General features: G+C 38.6%; 1 protein-coding gene across 1 annotated transcript in view; it reads right to left on the bottom strand.

The window, feature by feature from the left end:
* Positions 1–797: 797 nt before the first annotated feature.
* KAZALD1 (Kazal type serine peptidase inhibitor domain 1) overlaps positions 798–19,694 on the bottom strand; it is a 55,097-nt gene continuing 36,200 nt past the window's right edge. The window contains exons 3-5 of the mRNA XM_082269130.1: positions 16,109–16,269; positions 2,187–2,334; positions 798–1,455 (exon numbers count right to left, since the gene is read on the bottom strand). Coding sequence (XP_082125256.1) covers positions 1,364–1,455; positions 2,187–2,334; positions 16,109–16,269 — 401 coding nt within the window. The 3' untranslated portion in view covers positions 798–1,363. The remainder of the gene's footprint in view (positions 1,456–2,186; positions 2,335–16,108; positions 16,270–19,694) is intronic.

The raw sequence follows: 19,694 nt of genomic DNA, 5'->3' as shown, positions 1-19,694 counted from the left end.
GGTGTAGCAGGGATCAGTGGGAGGGTGGATGGAGAGGGTGTAAGTTCACCTTTCCATTTTCTTCTGCAAAGGTAAACTCACATTAAAACTGTTTTTGTCTTTTGTCAGATCCCATAGTACATCATCTCCCAAACCTCTTCTCAACTTCTCAAGTACCAAGAACAGGTTGTGTTTCCAGATATACACAAAGATAACAGAACTACATTGTTGGGACACTGGTTACTCCACCTATGTATGTGTGAAGCTTTAAACAATATGGCACATTTCCTCATTGTTTTTTAAAGGAACAAAATACTTAAAGGGTTAGGTAACTTTTCCACTCACAACACTCTCCCCACCCCATGTACCATATATGATCCCCATCTTCTGCTGCTCTCTCAAGCCCAGATATTGATCCAACACTTTTAAACATCACTGCACATTGCCTGTGTAACAGCATATTTAGAGCAATGGTGATGAGGCTACTTTTTCTGCCTCATCACCTGATGCCTGATGGTGTCCTGGAAAAAAAGAAGAGAATCTCATAGTCAGTGCAATCACGTGACCTACATTGACCAATGAGCGCTCAACATTGTGAGCACAATACTGTCATACAGCCTCCAATGCTGTTAAGTGAATTTTTTAATTGCAAAATTATTATATCAGCTAGAGAGGGTAATTGAAGACAGGGATAACATAGGGTACATGCAATGGGGAGGGGTTAAATTGAGTTAGTTCACTTTTTTACTTTTTGTGAAATGGTGAGCTAACCCTTTAATCTCAATTGTCTACCCGAAAGGCTGTGCAAAAGAAAAGAGTAAACAAGAGAAACATATAATTTATATAAAACATCATACGATGATGCTATATGAACATTAAATACACTTATGAAAGTTACATGAAAACTGTTTTCATACAATATAAAAAAAAATGCAATTTGCTCTGTATGCCGTTAACCAAAGTCTGCAGGTTGCATAAACAGTAACTTTAAATACCAGCTTGATTTATTCCACTCCTGCCAAAACGATGAAACTGCATAAACACTGTGGCTTGGTCTGGGCACATGGTTCTAGGTAATAACTTCTGTACATTGCATAATTAAATGCATCTACTAAATGTTCAATAATACAGTGTCTGTATTTGTCTATCCATTCTTCTCAATAAAAATAGCCATACTAATACTGATAAAAAATGTAACTTCTTCCAGAATCCTTCAAATAAAAAAATATTTTACAAAGTTTTCCAAAGCGGGTTCACAAATATAAAGTGCTTCTCATTGTCCCTTGTCATGGAAATGGAATTTGCTGTGTGTAGAATGTTCTAGCCATGTATGGACAGAACCTGTTGAGAATGATTTAAACCAGATCCATCGTTCTATGGAAATTCAGTAATAATCTGAATCTTCGTTGTCAGCATCGTCCTCTTGTAAAGGGTTGCGGAATTTTGGCAGAGACAAGCCAGTCAAGTTCACTTGTTCTAAAGCACACAAAACGTAAATATGTAAATACATAAATCCATACATTGGAACATACATTAGCTAAAACAGCAGGGATAGATATTTGTTCTGCAGGCAGCTAACTCATGATGGTTGGGCTGATTTTCTCTGTTTTATCCCACTTATTCAACAAGAGCCTTTAAAAACTGTTGACAAGTTTTTCCTGGTTGTTCAAATTTATGACTTCGGTTGAGAGATGCCTAAGCTTTGAAAAACTGGTGGGCAATCTGGGGAGAATGCCAGTCCCGAAGAAAACACGTATTTTCTTACCATTTATGATAATAGCACTGTTAATAACTGCTGTGGACCCGGTTCACAAGCAATTACAGGGTGAAAGTCAATGCTCATCATATTGATGTGATGCACAAGCCTCATAAATTGAACAAAAACATTCCATTACTATCCCTTACTGAGCTAAATCTTTCTTCCCCCTCCCAGACATTGCAGCTCATAGTGGGATGGCAAGCAAGCACATTCTACATGAAAGTGGCAACTCTGCTCTGAATTCAGGAGCAGTGCAACATTGTTGGCATCCCATCACAGAAACATGCATTAGGCAGCCATCACTGGCAGGATCAAGAGGTATTTGTGGAACTTGGCAGAGGTACTAAAATACATGCTGCAGCTCATAGTTTATTTTAATGGGGGCAATAGCTCTACTTTAAATGTGCTTGATGTAAATTTTTTGGTTTTAAGAAAATATGAGTATTACCTGGTGTTAGCACAGTGAGTGTCGCTGCTGCCATAACTTCTCCAACTTTGTTTTTAGCAAAGCAACGGTATGTTCCCTCATCGGTGACACGGACTGATTGTATCTGAAGCCACCCCGTCACTTCATACTTCTGAGGGCCTCCTCTAAACTACAGATATAAAAAAAATTGTTATTAAAAGACACTTGCTATACCTCACTATAAAGGAATTCAGAGAAATTAAAATCTGTTGGGTAAATTGATAAAAATCTGAATATTTTACATATAAAACTGTCTATTATATAACTCCACTCATTGAGAGGCCGTCATAAGTTCCATAGATGTCTTAATGAAAACCAGAGGCATATCCCATACATGTAACCCAAAGGATTTTATTTCTGCCTATGTATGCGCTCACATCACTACAGACTTGTGACTGATAATCCTGTTGGGGAATTTGCCCCAGAGCTTAGTGAATGAGGTGAAGCTCTGCTGACTTCCATTATCGAATTATGTGCAAGCAAAAATGCTTTTTTTTAAAGATATATTTACTTGCATGTGATTGGGTATTCTTTGCAAAGTAAAAATTCACCACATTTACTATGCTCTGGGGAAAATTTGATGCAAGGAACTTCTCTTGCAAAGTTAAGAGCCTATTTGTCTTCAGTTAATCAACTCATAAGTGTTTTCATTTAAAGATTGTCTCTACTCACTTGACAATAGTATAGAAAAAGACAGATGTAATAAATACTGGTCAATTAGACGGTCATTAGTCCATCAGGTGGTGAATGACCCTGGTACCCAGAGGTAAGGCTTTTAGACTGGGTAGGATAGGACCAGCACCAGAAAGTGTTGTAATTACATTAATGAGTGGCTTGGGTTTTTAAAACCCTGGGATACTTTACAGTGGAGCAGAGGTGATAAAAAGGAAGGACTATGCCTCATCCTGAAGAACTCCAATAAATACTTAACTTTATTGCAGCAATAGAACAGTAAAGGATACTTTAGTTTATATCTATTGCGGTACAAAGAGAATGTCTCATAAGAGAAAAATAAACAATCCTACAGTTAGTAGTTAGACACAATGCAAAACATGCACCATCAGTACACCATACATTCTTTGGACCAGGCAGGTTATGACTGAGGACTTTTAGAACACAACACTTTATACCCATCATTGGGGGGTTTGCCAAAGTGTCCTATTGTCTCTGCGACACTCATGTGGAGGTCCCAAGAAGCAGCTTCTGCATCACTTTCTTGTATATAGATCTTTTTTCTGGAACTTCCAGTTATAAGGTGACAACTGGCTCACAATAAGGAGAGCAGCAGCCCTGATGGAGACTCCTAGCAGCCATGTGGTCACACATTGCACAGGCATCAATAGCGCTCTCAAGAAGCCAGTCCTGAGCACTGATGTGAAGCCGACCCTATCGTAAGTATATGTAGACAGGAAAACTTTTTTATAATAGAGCTGTAGCAACCTAAATAACATCCATTTAGGGTTTAAAGCTACTTTACCATATGTTTTTTGACTTCCTCCCATTTCTAAAGAGACACCAAAAACTTAAACAGGATGGCACACAATGCACCCCTCTATACAGTTGTGCTCAGAAGTTTTCATACCTTGCCAAAAATCGTTAATGATGGCATTGATACTGAAAATATGACTGATAATGCCAAAGATTTTGATCATATGAAGCCATTTATTATCACATAGTTTTTTGGCTAGTTTATAAATCATAATGATAACAGAAATCACCAAAAGGGCTCTGAACAAAAGTTTACATACCCTGGGGTGTTTGGCCTTATTTTAGACACACAACGTGACACACACAGGTTAAAATGGCAAATAAAGTTTAATTTTCCATATCTGTGGCTTTTTAAATTGCAGTTAGTGTCTGTGTATAAATAGTCAATGAGTTTGTTAGCTTTCATGTGGATGCACTAAGCAGGCTAGATACTGAGCCATGTGGGCAGAAAAAAAACTGTCAAAAGACCTGCATAACAAGGTAATGGAACTTTATGAAGATAGAAAAAGATATCCAAAGCCTTGAATATGCCAGTCAATACTGTTCAATCACTTATGGAGAAGTGTAAAACTTAGGGATCTCTTGATACAATGCCAAGGTCAGGTAGACCAAGAAAGATTGCAGCCACAACTGCCAGGAGTATTGTTCAGGATACAAAGAAAAACCCACAGGTAAACTCAGGAGAAATACAGGCTGCTCCAGAAAAGACAGTGTGGTTGGTTTAAGGAGCACAATACGACAATACTTGAACAAAAATGAGCTGCAAGGTTGAGTTGCCAGAAAGAAGCCTTTACTGCACCAATGCCACAAAAAAGTCTGGTTGCAATATGCCCGACAACACCTTGACACGCTTCACAACTTCTGGCACACTGTAATCTGTAGTGATGAGACCAAAATAGAGCTTTATGGTCACAGCCATAAGCTTTATGTTTGGAGAGGAGGAATACAATCCCCACTGTGAAGCACGGTGGTGACTCACAGATGTTTTGGGGGTGTGAGCTCTAGTCATGGGGAAGGTGAAAATTGATGGCTGATAAATACAGTATGTTATCAGAAAATACTGCCAGACAATTTGCCCTCTTCTGCATTAAAAAGGTGCGCATGGGACGCTCCTGGACTTCCCAGCACGACCATGACCCTAAGCACAAGGCCAAGTTGACCCTCCAGTGGTTACAGCAGAAAAAGGTAAAGGTTCTGTAGTGGCCATCACTGTCTCCTGACCCTAATATCATTGAGCCACTCTGGGAAGATCTCAAACGTGCAGTTCATGCAAGATGACCAAAGATTTTACATTAATTGGAGGCATTTTGCCAAGACCAATGGGTAGCTATACCTACCAACTGCAAGAATTCAGAGCCTCACAGACAACTATTATAAAAGACTGCATCCTGTCATTGATGCTAAAGGGGTCAATACACAGTGTTAAGAATTAGGGGTATGCAGACTTTTGCACAGGGAACATTTCATTTTTTTACTTGTTGCCATGTTTTGTTGTATGATTGTTCCATTCTGTTATGACCTCCAGTTGAATTTAAATCCCAAACAAATAAAAAGAAATGTGTTTTGCATGCTTACTTGTGTTTTCTTTAAAAATGGGACATATTACCAATTCTCTAAGGTTATTTAAACTGTTGGGCACAACTTTAAATGTAGAAACATGTTACAAAGCAACTCTTTGTATTATAATAACATACAAAGACTCACCTTGACTACTCCACTTCTGATCCTTTATATATTATATTGTACGACTATTTTTATCATACCAATTCTTTGCTACAAAGACTTTGCCAGTCAAACAATTGGGAATTGGGAATTATTTTCACAACAAAATCATAAATGGCAATTATCTGGCATGTGTGGATGACAGCGCTGGACTGGTGTACATAAAGTTTGGTTATTGGTCAATATATTTGTAGAGGATACAGTGGGAGTCCCTTCCAGGGAAGGGGGGTTATTAACCAATGGAGGGCAGTGGCAGTAGACTCCATTGAGATCTTGGGTTGCTACCTTTCTGATACATCAATAGAGATGATTCAGCAGAAGACAATTAGGTGAGAATATAAGGGCGCCTGGAAACAAACAATCATCTCACCTAAAGGTTTGTTTGAGCACTTTATTGGAGATAACAAAAAACACTTGGAACCAATGTGTTTTGGGGTAATTGCCTTCTCCTTCCTCAGGGCTGTTAAGGATCAACTGAAAATTGTTAAGGCTCAAATATAGGCTTGCTTAATGCTGTTGGCACTTCTGTACAGTGTCCGTGTTCTGTGGATGAGATGCTGCCTAAATAGCAATTAGTATTTTGTTTTTGTTTTCAAATTGTTTATTTTTCTAACCGACAATTTTTTTGATCATAGTGTTGAGAAGGATCGTGGCTGAGGGTGGAAAATGTTTCTCCTTTCTTATCTAAATGAAATTATAACTATAATGTGGTCCTCAGTAGGAAAAAAATTGTACTTACTTTAATGTGCATGTGCTAGGAAAAGTTTTATCCAGAATTAGGACTTTTCATGAATGAATGTAAATGTACAATGTATATGTAAAGTGCTGCGTAAATTGACGGTGCTATATAAGTACCTGAAAAAAAGAAAATATATATATATATATATATACACACATACATATATATATATATATATATATATATATATATATATATATATTTCTAAATAAGCAGTATACATACATTTAATAAAATTCTGCTTCACAAGTAGCAGTTGCGGACCACCTTTTTAAACTTTCTTAACTCAATGATTGCATCATCCAATGTTCTGATGAACAGTTTTCCAGAATTTTGTAGGGACCTTTGAACATAAATCTTACCGTGTATAGCCAGCTTTACATATAGCTAATATCTTTTTAAACATTTTTTTTGTCTGTAAAGCAAAAAAGCTGTTCTCAACCAATAGCTCGCCAATGAAACAATAAATCCTCCCCTTCATGATACAGTAGTTGCTGCAATCCAGTCAATAAAAAATTACTTCTGTAAAAGATATAACAGCTGGATACCCACCTGAAAATTCAAGTCTGTACTATCTTCACAATACAGTATACAGAAACAGTATGTCATTTATAAACAATTATGACGATCATTTGTATTCATGTTCAGTTTACCAAACATGGTTAGGGATGCCCTGGCACTTTCCCATAACCATGGAATTCTGTCTGGAAACTCACTGTTACTTTGGACTAAACACTTCAGTTTTCCATTTGATTCCAGTGACCAGGAGTCATCCCAACAGACCAAACTCAAGTTCCAAAAATGTCTTCCACACTACAATTACAAGTACCAGGAAACATCATATTACTTTTTGTCCTTGCCTAGTTGTGAAATATGCTGCTCTAAAATCTAGAAATTTAAAGTGAGCTAAATCATACACACAAAATTAAATACATTATTTCTTTCAGAAAGGAAATTAATATAAATACATAAGATCTCACTTGTCCATTAGCAAAATACTTTACATTCTGCAGATATTCATTATTTTCATTTCTTGTCATCCTTCCCTGAATCCCTTCATAACTGTTGGGCACCAGCTAACTTACTGTGTCATTGGTGATATCAAATGAGATGAGGTGGGGTCAGCGAGAGATGATTCTGGATTGCCAAATGTTGTTTTACAAGGCATATCCAATCAAGATGGATACTGCAATTTAGGATTAAACTACTGGGTAAATTACTCATCTACTAAATATTATATTGCCTAAATTGTTTAGACACCTGACCTTCAAACCTACAATATATTGCCAAAAGTATGTGGACTCCCTAAAAATGATTAAGTTCAGGTGAATCCAATCAAGGGTACTGTCAGGGTATACTTACACTAGGCACAGTTATCTTGTACTGTGCCCTAATATGATTGCCCCCCGTCCCACTCCCCTGCTGGTCAGCACTCAATTTTGCTGGGCCTGAGCATGCTTTTGGCATTACTTCTGCCAGCCAGACCATAGTAAACCTTGCTTCAGTGCTCTGTTAGTGTTCAGCGAAGTATGAAAATTTGGTGCTCAGTCATAGTTAACAATTACACCTAAAGGTACTGTGCCAGAGTCCAACTGAACTGTGCCCCAAACTACTACTTTCAAGTGATCTTGAAGCCTGCACACTGAACCTTGCCAAAGCATGATACTGAATAATCATACTACACAAATGAATCAGACTTTTAGGGTAAACCATGTTCAGACATCTAGTGTGAGTACACCCTTAATGCTACAGCATATAAATACATTCTAGATAATTGTGGACATTATGGCAACAGTTTAGGAAATCTCTTTCTTGTTTCAGCATGGCTATGCCCCTGTGCACAAAACCAGGTTTTTAAAGACATGGTTTGACTAGTTTGGTATGGAGAAACTCAAGTTGCATGCACAGAGCCCTCCCCTCAGCTCTACTGAACCCCTGTGGGATGAATTAGAATACCAATTGTGAGCCAGGTATTCTTGCCCAGCATCTATACCTAATTTTACAAATGCCTTTTTTGGCTGACCAGGCACAAATCCCAGCAGACCCACTCCAGCATTTTGTGAACAGCATTCCCAGAAGAGTGGAAGCTGTTATAGAGGCAAAGGGAGAGGGGACAATTCTATAATAATGCTAATAGTCTGGGACAGACTGTCAATCACTACTGTGATGGTGAGGGTTACACACATTTTTAGAGATTCAGTCTATGCTGTCAGCCAAAGTTTGCAACTACAGAGGAGCAGTTGGGATAGGTATACCCTTCCTGGACCCTGCATCTTATACTTTTTTACTTTTGTACTGTTCAGGAGGATATGATCATATTCAAACACAGACACACCATCATATACCACATTCCAAACTCCAAAACACTATGGAGTTTAATTTAATAATGTAGGACAAAAAAAACATACGCAGAAAATATATAGATTTAGAATACCCCATAACTGCAACAAGTTTTTTTTCTTTTGTTTAATCTTACTACTGATATTTTATATAGCCAGGCAAAGTATATTGGAACATAAAATGAATCAGTAGAGCCTAGTCTAATTTCTTCCTTTGCCCCCCCCCCCCCTTAAGTTCATCTTTAGCTTGGCATCTGGTTTAGTTTAGTGAATCAAAGTCTTTGTTATTTAAACCTACAAATAGGTTTTCATTAAACAGTTAATTAGGCTTCATGAAAATCAGGCTTTCTCTTTCCACTAACCTTTGGCTCTCTGCCCAAAGGAACACTAGAATTGCTGAACTTAACTCCAGACTGTGTGGTCAGAGATTAACTTCTCTCCATAAATATATAGACACAAAAACAGAACACAAACTGGGACAACACAAGGCTCATTATAACTAACCAAGCTCTGGATTGAGAGCATTAATAGCAAGCACCGCGTCTGTATCATTCACCTAAAGAACAAGTTCTGAGTTATCAGTCAGAATAATAAAATAATGTTCTGAGTTATCAGTCAGAATAATAAAATGATGTTCCCAATCCCTAATTTTCCCCAATTTGCTTCCCCAAATAATATGAAGGAGACCTACACTGGATTCCTTAGATTTAATATGTAAATCTTTGTCTTTAAAGATAAACTGAATTCCCCCTCCCAACAAACACGGTCCCCTATTTTGAAATAGGAATGTTTTTAGCCATAATTTGGACATAATTCTATGATATTGATATGGGTAACAATGTTTTGCCTGTTATTGCTGTTGATTTAGAGCACTGCTGCTGCATCCTCCCTTCTAAGAAGGTCTGCAATCAACTACAATCAAGGGCTACGTATTTTGGGATACCATAATTGTATTCATTTAGTTTTTCCTTTAATATGTACAAGATGACATTGGCAAGTCTTGGCTAGGTAAACCAAAGTCTAAAAAGTTTTTATATTCTTTTCTATTTACTTTTTAACTTGGTAAAACAGGCCCCTAACTATTGTCTCCATCCACAAGACCTAATCTTTACCCCCTACATACGGTAGCTATATAATCAGACATAATTTTCACCTTTAATCATTCCAGTAGATCAAGGTTACAACAGTAAAAAAGACAAGAGGTCTGTTTACTAAAGGTACCAGTCTAATATATAGCACACAGTTTGATATCCTCACAGTGGGAGGAGTAGGAACATGTCTGTTCACCACCATTCTGAGCCTGGCTATTTAACTTTGGAATGAAGCCTTAAAATGGCATCTTTGAAAATGGAGCTGATCCAGCAACAACCTAATTTCTTTTACACCATCCATAAGGTGGTATGAGAACATGCGGGGCTTCCAGGCTACACCCATCCTTCTTCACTAGTGAAAAGTAGTAGTAACTGGACTGTGGGACTCACTTTTTCCTTGATATTTCATGATATTTTATCCCTGTGTACATTAGTAACTGCATAACTAGTCAACGCAGAATGAAAGAAATCAACATACACTGTATTACCAAAAGTATTGGGGTACATGTAAAGGCAGGGTTTAATATTGAGTTGGCCCACCCTTTGCAGCTATAACAGCTTCAACACTTCTGGGAAGGCTGTCAAGGTTTAAGAGTGTGTCTATGGGAATGTTTGACCATTCTTCCAGAAATGCATTTGGCTCTCAGTCTCTGCTTTAATTCATCCCAAAGGCGTTCTGTCGGGTTGAGGCCAGGACTCCCTTATCCATGTCTTTATTGACCTTGCTTTGTGCACTGGTCCAAATCATTTGGTGGAGGGGGGTTATAGTGTGGAGTTGTTTTTCAGGGGTTGGGCTTGGCCCCTTAGTTCCAGTAAAGGGAACTCTTAAGGCGTCAGCATACCAGGACATTTTGGACAATTTCATGCTGCGAACTTTGTGGGAACAATTTGGATTTGCCCCTTCCTGTTCCAACATAACTGCTCACCAGTGCACAAACAAGGTCCATAAAGATGTGGATGAGTGAGTTTGGGGTGGAAGAACTTGGCTGGCCTCAACCTAAGAGAACACCTTTGGGATGAATTAGAGCAGGGGCCTTCTCCTCAACATCAGTGCCTGACCTCACAAATGCACTTCTGGAAGAATGGTCAAACATTCCCATAGACACACTCCTAAACCTTGTGGACAGCCTTCCCAGAAGAGTTGAAGCTGTGATTGCTGTAAAGGGTGTGCCAACTCAATATTGAACTCTACGGACTAAGACTGGGATGCCAATAAAGTTCATGTGCGTATAAAGGCAGGCATCCCAATACTTTTGGTAATCTAGTGTATCTTTATGCCATTCTATTATTCTATTATTTTTCAGACACAAAATCATAACACTTATGGCCTTAGCAGACCCTCTGCCATATTTGAACATAACCATGCCCTTTTCTCCGTAGCCCCATTCGAATTGCTTCAAATGTTAGGTTTGCAGCTCCAAAATAAATAGACTGTATTAAGATTCAAAATGTGGGTTATGTTGGATGACAAGGAAATTATACTGTAATTTGGGTTATAGTAAAAACAGTCAAAATGCATAAACTGTATGGCTTTGCTGCTGCACACATTATATTAATTCTAACTTGGCCATTGGATGCTATCAGCACAGTAGCTTTTCCCAGAGGAGCCTTTTCATCCCAGTCTAAAGCCATGCAGAGAATCAAGAAGATCCCCAGCAATGATGTACAGGACTCTGTATTCATCATTTTAGATATGCTGAAATATACATTCAATCCCAGACAGACAGGAAATTCCTAAGTACAAGCAGTGGAGCCCACTCTATAAAGTCTTCATTGTGTTAGAAAATGATGGAGTATCATCGTTTAATCGTTTTCCATCTGAGCTCCAGGCACAAAACATTCAGATAGACATAGTCTGCCATTAATCGTGTACTTGAAAGAGGATGATTCCAAATTTTCCATCCGTGATTTTATAGATCATTATACAATTTGTAAAGGTCTTCTTAAACATTGTTCTTGATAGGAATGTTTTACTTGCGTTAGCGCATATGGGTACATGTAACCCCAATCTAGATTTAAAGTGATACTAAACAGAAAAGTGTTAATTGCTATAATCCATTCAAGTAAACCATATAGTATATCATGCCACTGTGTTTTGTTTTTAGTTCTCTAAGTAAGTCCTCTTGTTTAAGTCCTCTAAATTCCTGCAGTGCTGTTGTGTGGTCACATGCCCTTTCCCTGTTCTTTGGCATCTGCAGGGAAAGGTCCTTGGGAGGGGCTTCTACTACTTTGCTGATGTATGCTCTCTACAGTGTGAGTCTGTGTCTGGCCAGCCCTGATTGGTGCTGTGCCAGTCACATGACTAAAAAAAAAAGACATATTCAGAAGAGCAATTCAAATTAAGTGATAAATATCAATAAATGTTTTACAGCTCCCTATAAATCTTTACAGAACATTAAATGGTGTAGGCAGAGGCAAAGATCATTAACACTAGCTTTCTTTTTGTTCAGACGACATCTGCATCCACTGCTCTTTTTTGTTACTTAACAGGTGTTAGCAAATACATATAATGTATTTAATATTGATTTATTTTAAAACTAAGCTTTTTTGTGAGTTTCTTAGTAAATGTAATCAATCAGTATACTTATCCTGCCCCCATAGTATTTAGCAATAGGAGGACATAGAGGAGGAGGGATGCAGGGGAGTGTCAATTATCACTGTGCATACGCCCACATGTGTGATTATATAGTCATATGGGCTGCATAGATAAGAAAAGGGAGGAAATTAAGAGTTTAACTGGAGAGAACTGAAACTGGAGCATGCTCAGTAGATGACAACAGCTGGTCTACACAATCTCTGGCTGCAATTGGGACACAGAAAATATGGGAGGGACAGCTGAAGGCAGGAACAGCCAGGTATATGTTATTTTACACAACGCAAATGTTTAAGTGGCTTTGTGTGTATACACATTTTATAAAGCATATATTAGAGTTTTACATAGTTTGGGTTTAATGACACTTTATTGTTTTCTCTGCTTCATCGGTGATACTTTTTGGATTCTAATTCAAATGAAAAGTGGCCTCTTGCTTTAGATCGCTTGTCCCTGGACCCTGTATGATAGAACACATGGTAACCCCCCCCCCCCCCCCCCGTCTTTTTATTAAACTAGAGGTTTGGTTTCCGAAATGCCCAGTCTAGGTGAATAAGTTTATATCAAGTTTGAAACCTGAAGGCCCAATTTTGACAAAACAGTACATGAAGAAGCATCAAACCAGAATTTACTCTTATGCCCCATACACACGTGCAGATTATCTGCAGACTTTTGTCTGCAGACTTACCAAAACCATATAATATGAGGTCAAACCTAAACACTTTCAATTTGTATGCAATCCGGCAGGCCCTTGCACTACATAGAAAAGGTAAGTCTGCAGACAAAAGTCTGCAGATAATCTGCACGTGTGTATGGGGCATTACACTAAAAGTTGAAACCCCTGGTATACACCAGGAGGCTGACACTTTTTAAACTCACAATCTATTGCATTAACTTTTGTCTTCCTGTCACAAGTAAATGTACATGACTTTAAAGGCCCGTACACACGTACCGATCGTCGGCATACAAACGTCGGTGGACGAAGGATCTGCCGATTGTACGCGTGTTAGTATGGTGCCTCCGACAGATGTCTGCGCACAATCCGCGGACAAAAGTCTTTCGTGCAAACATGAAAATATTTGTATGCCGACACCAGAACGGACGATTGTTCGCCTGTCAGTACACAATTCGGCCGACAGACCGCAGATTTGCAAGACTGGGCATGCTCAGAAAATAGAAAACACAGGGAAAGTTAACCATTACATGACATCACTTCTGCAGTCGGCGGACAAAATTATTGTGCTGTCCTTGTGCTGTCTTTGCACTTTTCAGCAGACACCGACATCCCGGGGAGAAAAGAGGAACATTTGTAAGCCGACCATCGGTACGTGTGTACGGGGCTTAAAGAAAAATATTGTAAGGAATAATCTTTATTACAGAAACTGAAACACTTCCAAAACAAAGGTTAGTGTTTTAATTAGTATATGCAATCATCATATCTCGTACAAGCTTTGTGTTAATATACCATTTTTAAATCTGCAGCTTTTATTAAACTTGTGATCATCCCAGCCTTTTCCCCTCAAATAAAGCTTTCAAAAGACTGACAATTTTGAAAAATGTTTTACTTTCTGCTATAAAACATATCCAATAAAAACACTTTAAAAATCAAATTACTTTATAAATTTAGGCCAATAAGTATTCTGCTATATATTATTGCTAAAAAAAAAAATCCCAATAAGCGTATGTTGACTGGTTTGCACAAAGGTTATAGCGTCTACAAACTATGGGATATATTTATGGAAATTAAAATTTTTTTTTTTACTAGTAATGGCGGTGATCAGCGACTTATAGCAGGACTGCAATATTGCAGTGGTCGGTTGGGACACTAACTGACACTTTTGACACTTTTTGGGGACCAGTGACACTAAAACATTGATCAGTGCTAAAAATATGCACTGTTACTGTACTAATGACACTGGCTGGGAAGGGTTTAAACATCAGGGGTGATCAAAGGGTTAACTGTGTACCTAGCCAGTGTTTTCTAACAGTGTGGGAAATGCTTTGACTAGGGGAAGGCATTGATCCATGTCCATGCATTGCAGTAACACAGGATCCATGCCTACTGACAGAATGAGGTCTGCCTAGTTTACATAGCCAGATCGCCGTTCTGCCTGTGTATGGAATGATCAGTGGGTGCTGGCGGACATTGGGCCTGCGGGACCCGCTGATTAGCTCCTGCTGTGCAGAATCACAGTGGGAGCGAACCAGCGGGGCACACTCGCGACTGATACCCAGGAGTGCAGGGTCACGTGTATATACACGTGATCCTGTGCAGTACAGCTGCTCTCTAGCAGTAAAACTGCTATAGGGCGGTCGGCAAGTGGTTAAGCCTTACCTACTTGGTGGTGAGTTCTGCTAACTTTTGATAGTCACCCACCCAGCGGATCCAGCGTTGTCCAGCTGATAGCTTCTTTTCTTCTGGCAGTGCTCGGTCCTCCGCCGCCATGTTTCCCTGTGACATCATTGCTAAGCTGCCGGCTGTTCCGGCACCCCACACGATGACACACTGGCAGGCCCACCTCCTCTTCCTTTACTCAATGAAAGCCTATGACTTCTGGGATATGCGACATACATTTTCCTGGAGGCACAGCAGGCAGTGTGCTCATCATTTGCTTAAGGGGAGTGATGTGCATTAGGAGGCAGGGCAGACATTCTATCCTAAAAAGAGGTAAACAAAAAAAAGCCCTATTCCTGTAAAAGATGGGAGGAGGGGTGGGGAGGCAGGATCGTGCTTGGAAGGCTAGAAGTCATCCCGTTAGAGTTTATATCTACATTAAAGAGCTCACAAATGCACTACAAGGTATCCAGATTATTAATAGCTAAGGTCAGCAAGTCAAATTTCTTTAATCATTGACAAGACTTTGACCTAAATAATGTTTTTTAGTGTGTTACTGTCATAATATATTAAGATTACATGATTCTATAGTATGTTCTAATTTTCTAATTTTGTTATTAGTTATTTGTTCCCAAATAATTTTACTATTTTAGATTACATTGTCCTTTTTATTTCTGAGTTGCTGCAAAAGCTGCCCCTGTTGCAATGGGACCGAAGTAAAAACTCCTCATATTAAATGTTATTATCATTATCTATTAATAAGAATAAATAAGTGATTGAAAGAACAATGAAAGAATGAATGAATAATACTCCTACTTATCGTTAAACAGCGGACGTTCAGGGTGAGCTAAAGCTGCTAAGAAAGAAGAATCTGTCTTTAGTGACTTTGGTATGAACTATGAGAATTAATTGCTCCATAATGCCTGCAGAGGTCAAGGAGGACATGTTTAAAAGCTTTAGATAGTGTTTTAAGAATATGTAAATACTGTACTTGAATGTCTGTAGCTTAGACACATACCCAATTTAAAATGAACCTTTACTTTGTCCTCATCAAACAAATTAACAGGTTCATTGTAAAGGATGGACCAGCTGTTTTGGCCAAGGGTAATAGCTGAGAAGAGCCTGCTTTGCTGGATGGGTGACGTCCATTACAGTCAAAGATTTGAGGCTCTCCCAGACAATCCAGGTGGCTTTTCTTTGTAAGGGATATGTATTTACAGATTCAGGACTCCAGAAAGGAAAAGGCCGTAACAGTCATCCTGTATGAGTCATTTTTAGTTTATAGATGGTCAGCCTGTTAATAAAATTGGTTGTGGTTAGTTACAACAGAACAAGAGACCCTTTGACTTTCACTGTGTTTTCCAGAGGCATCGGACTTCTTCTCCAGAACATTTCTTACCTATTACTGTTAATCAGCATTTGTAAAACCTTTGACCATTTCCCCATTTCATACTTCACAGCAAACCACACCTCGCAGCAGTGACATACTATTTTCAATTTTATCACTTCTTAATTCATTTGCCTTTTATGTGGAATGTGCAAGTGTATGCATAAAAAAATCTTCTGGCAGAAACAACATTGTAATTTGACATTTAAATACCTGGACTGAAATGTGAGGATCATCGCCTGGTAGCAGCATCTCGGAACCCTCCTTCTTCCATTCAATAGATGCCATGGGATAGGCAAAGACTTCACAGCCAAATATAGCATCCTTTCCAGTAACATTCCAGTTATCATAGGGTGCGGTAAGGATCTGTGGTGCTGCAGAAAAGTCACAGAATATATTTAGGATTTGGCAAGAAACATTTCCTGTACGGTGGAAGTAAGAACTTTTACTGTGTGTCTCTTCTCTGTAAGGTTATGTAGGTTTACTTGGACTGTATTTGAGTTTACAGTAGATGGAGGCTACCTCCTACAAAATCCGACAAACCCATTGCAGGATCACCTAAACTGTTTTCAATCATGCTAAAATGTTTATATGGGCAATCATTTGATGAGATATCAGCTTTGATTGTAGGTCAGAAATTCATTTTTGGATACTATAGCTAGTACTGAATTTCTATAGCAATGCAATGGTACAAAACTACAAATATAGTCATAGCAGCCCGTGCCTCTGTTATGAGGCCTTAGGGCGGAAGGCTTAAAAATAGAAAGTCTGTGTGTGTACTGTATCATTTGGCATTGGAGACATTGTAATTGACATTGACCTTGCCCCCTGTAAAGTCTCCAGTCAGGAAGAGCTAATGTCACATGCACAGGAGGAGTCTTTGGGATCTTTGATAGTCCCAGCACTCCTTTGTTTTCTTGGTGCAGCAACAGCATTTGTTTACTTTCTATAAATCTCATGGTATTTGAGATTTGTAGTTCTGCATAAAAGACACATTTTAAAGAAATGTTTTCATTAGGGTTATAAAGTAATTGTGTATAGGAGTACTAACAATAATTATGTAATAATATAAAATGCCATTATGGTTGGTATTATAAATGCTCCTTTTTTAACTGAGTACTAAAGTACCTATTGCAACACTTGCTTGCATACAGCAAAGCCCTAAGATCTTATTTCCCTAAAATTATCAGTATATGCTGAAAAAGACTAGTGAGTGACCGAAAAGTACGCTGGAAAAATAAAGTGAAAAATGATTTCCCTGTACTATTGCTCCATTCCCTGGCAAAAAATATTCACAGCACTGGTCTATAGTAGTGTATAGGCTATGTCAACAGCTTAAAACTTTGCTATTGAGCCCCATGATCTGCAGTTACTCCCCTGCAGACTTGTGTCACCCTTTAAGTCATTGTAAAGGAAAAATGCTTTTTTTTAAAAAATACCAAACATGTCATACTTGCGCTGTGCAATGGCTCTTGCTGCTGCATCTCAGCCAATCAGGAGGGAGAGACCCGAGAGAGCCCCTGGGTCTCGTGCACATCGCTGGATCAAGATCTAGCTTAGGTAAGTATTAGGGGGGGAGCTGCACACTGAAAGTTTTTTACCTTCATGCATAGATTGCATAAAGGTAAGAAAACCTTTAGCTTTTAAAACCACTTTAAGCAGCTAAGGATTTTAGTTAGGGTCCTTTAACACGGGCTTTCTGATCAGGTCCTCCTGTCAGTTTTTCAGGCGGAACATGCGGTGACATGTCCGCTGAAACCCACTGCTATTCGATCCGATTCTGTCCGTGAAATCCAGACTGATTGAAACCCTATTTTCCATCTGTCTGGAGGATTGGATCAGATCAGATGAAAATGGACAGGTGGTCCATATTTTCCCGATCCCCATAGAGGAGAACAGGGCTCTAAAAGGTCCGTCTCTGCTCACTGTGCCTACTAAACGGAGTCCGCTGGGCAGGAAAGCTTGTGTGAAAGGACCCTTAGGTTTTTGAAGTTAAGGGAAAACAAATTGTAATGGTTTGGGAGATAGATAGATAGATAGATAGATAGATAGATAGATAGATAGATAGATAGATAGATAGATAGATAGATAGATAGATAGATAGATAGATAGATAGATAGATAGATAGATAGATAGATAGATAGATAGATAGATAGATAGATAGATAGACATCATTATATTGTTCAATTCCAACCATCTATTTTTACTTAGACACATATACTCTTTTTTAATAAGGAAGCTCAAGGAGTAACAATGGGGTTAAAAAACATGTAGCAACTCATCATTCCAGGTTACAGTATAATGCAAAATTAACAATGGTTGATACAAGTTACTCCAAAGCCTATAACCCTCTCTGCCTTTCAGTTTACTCAAATGATTTGAAAATTGGCCAGACTGAGCAAGGATCATTTACAGCCTTTTTAAAGAACAATATTTTAAGAATTTAGGGTCATTTAAAAAGCTATTAATGTTCATGGGCACCTTTAAGCATGCAAGCCTCAGTATATGTAGAACCTGTACATTTAGGATGGAAGATGAATACAGGAAGGGAGGGGGGGGGGGGCATTTTTAGTACATTTTGAAACCTCTTTAATGCCAACATGATCATCATCATTGTCGCAATAACACAATCTCTGCCCGATAATTTGTTTTCACGTGTTTAGCAATGTATAACAGACAATATAGTATAATAATGGTAAGGGGCCCCTTTGCCTAGAACAAGTGCTTTATAATATGCCAGTGGTATAAAACCAAGGCCATCTACAATCTTACTATCAAACCTGGTCCCACACAGTCAGCTGGGTCCAAATTAAATAGATAATATAGTTAATTTAAAGCACCTGGATATGTAAGAGCAGTGATCTTGTTGCTAGAGGCCCGGAAAGGTTACAACAGCTAGTGGACGTTGCATGCCACCAGTGTCCACTGAAGTTTGAGATGGCACTTTTGAGTGTAATCGTTCATCAAAGCAGATTTCAACTATGTATTTGTCTTTGCTCTAAATAATTATGTAAGTATTAGATAGAGAAGAGAGTGTGGTAGATGTATTAAAACCAGACTGGGACCTGGTTTCTCAACCCACACAAGATAATCTAGGGAAGCTCTAGGTATATATCCCATGACCAAAACCTGGAACCTAGAATCAGACTTTACTGATGCTGGTTCAAAAACGTGAAAATAATCAGCGCAATCTACAATAATAAAAGTAAATAAATAGGTCAATGAATAAATAAATACAAGGCAGCAAGCAATCAGTGTTAACACAAACCACCAGTGAGTACAAATAAATCAATATTGCTGCGTCATGTGACTAAATTCAATAAGGGTAAATCAATATGAATCATATAAATCAATACAACATGTGTGTAAAAATAAATCACCATATACAAATATAATAGAGTGATCCAATATAAATAACAAATGCAAAAATGTCCAAAAAAGTGCTATATTCAAGTGATCAAAAAAGAGAGTCCCAAACTCAATCTTAATCAAAAGAAGAGTTATTAAGATAACTCCATCCGTGATCCAGTGTGTTAAAGGTGCAATCGTGCCCCAAACACTTCAACCAGGTGCTCCCAGTGATTGGTGCTAGATTAGCAGCTCACCTCAGGGTTAGACTCAAAAGAATCATGCAAGCATTGGAATAATTTAATGGACAGCCTGTTCTTTCCACTTCTCCTTCACCGATAATCAGAGTGCGATGATACTCAGCAAAAAAACTACACAGCACCTTCTTCCTTTGTTTTTTGCTGAGTATCATCGCACTCTTATTATCGGTGAAGGAGGAGTGGAAGGTGTG

Source organism: Pelophylax lessonae, assembly GCF_965119305.1.
Source record: "Pelophylax lessonae genome assembly, chromosome: 9".
NCBI classification, from domain to species: Eukaryota; Metazoa; Chordata; class Amphibia; order Anura; family Ranidae; genus Pelophylax; species Pelophylax lessonae.
Note: the sequence above shows the minus strand (reverse complement) of the source record. Positions and strands in the feature narration are given on the sequence as shown.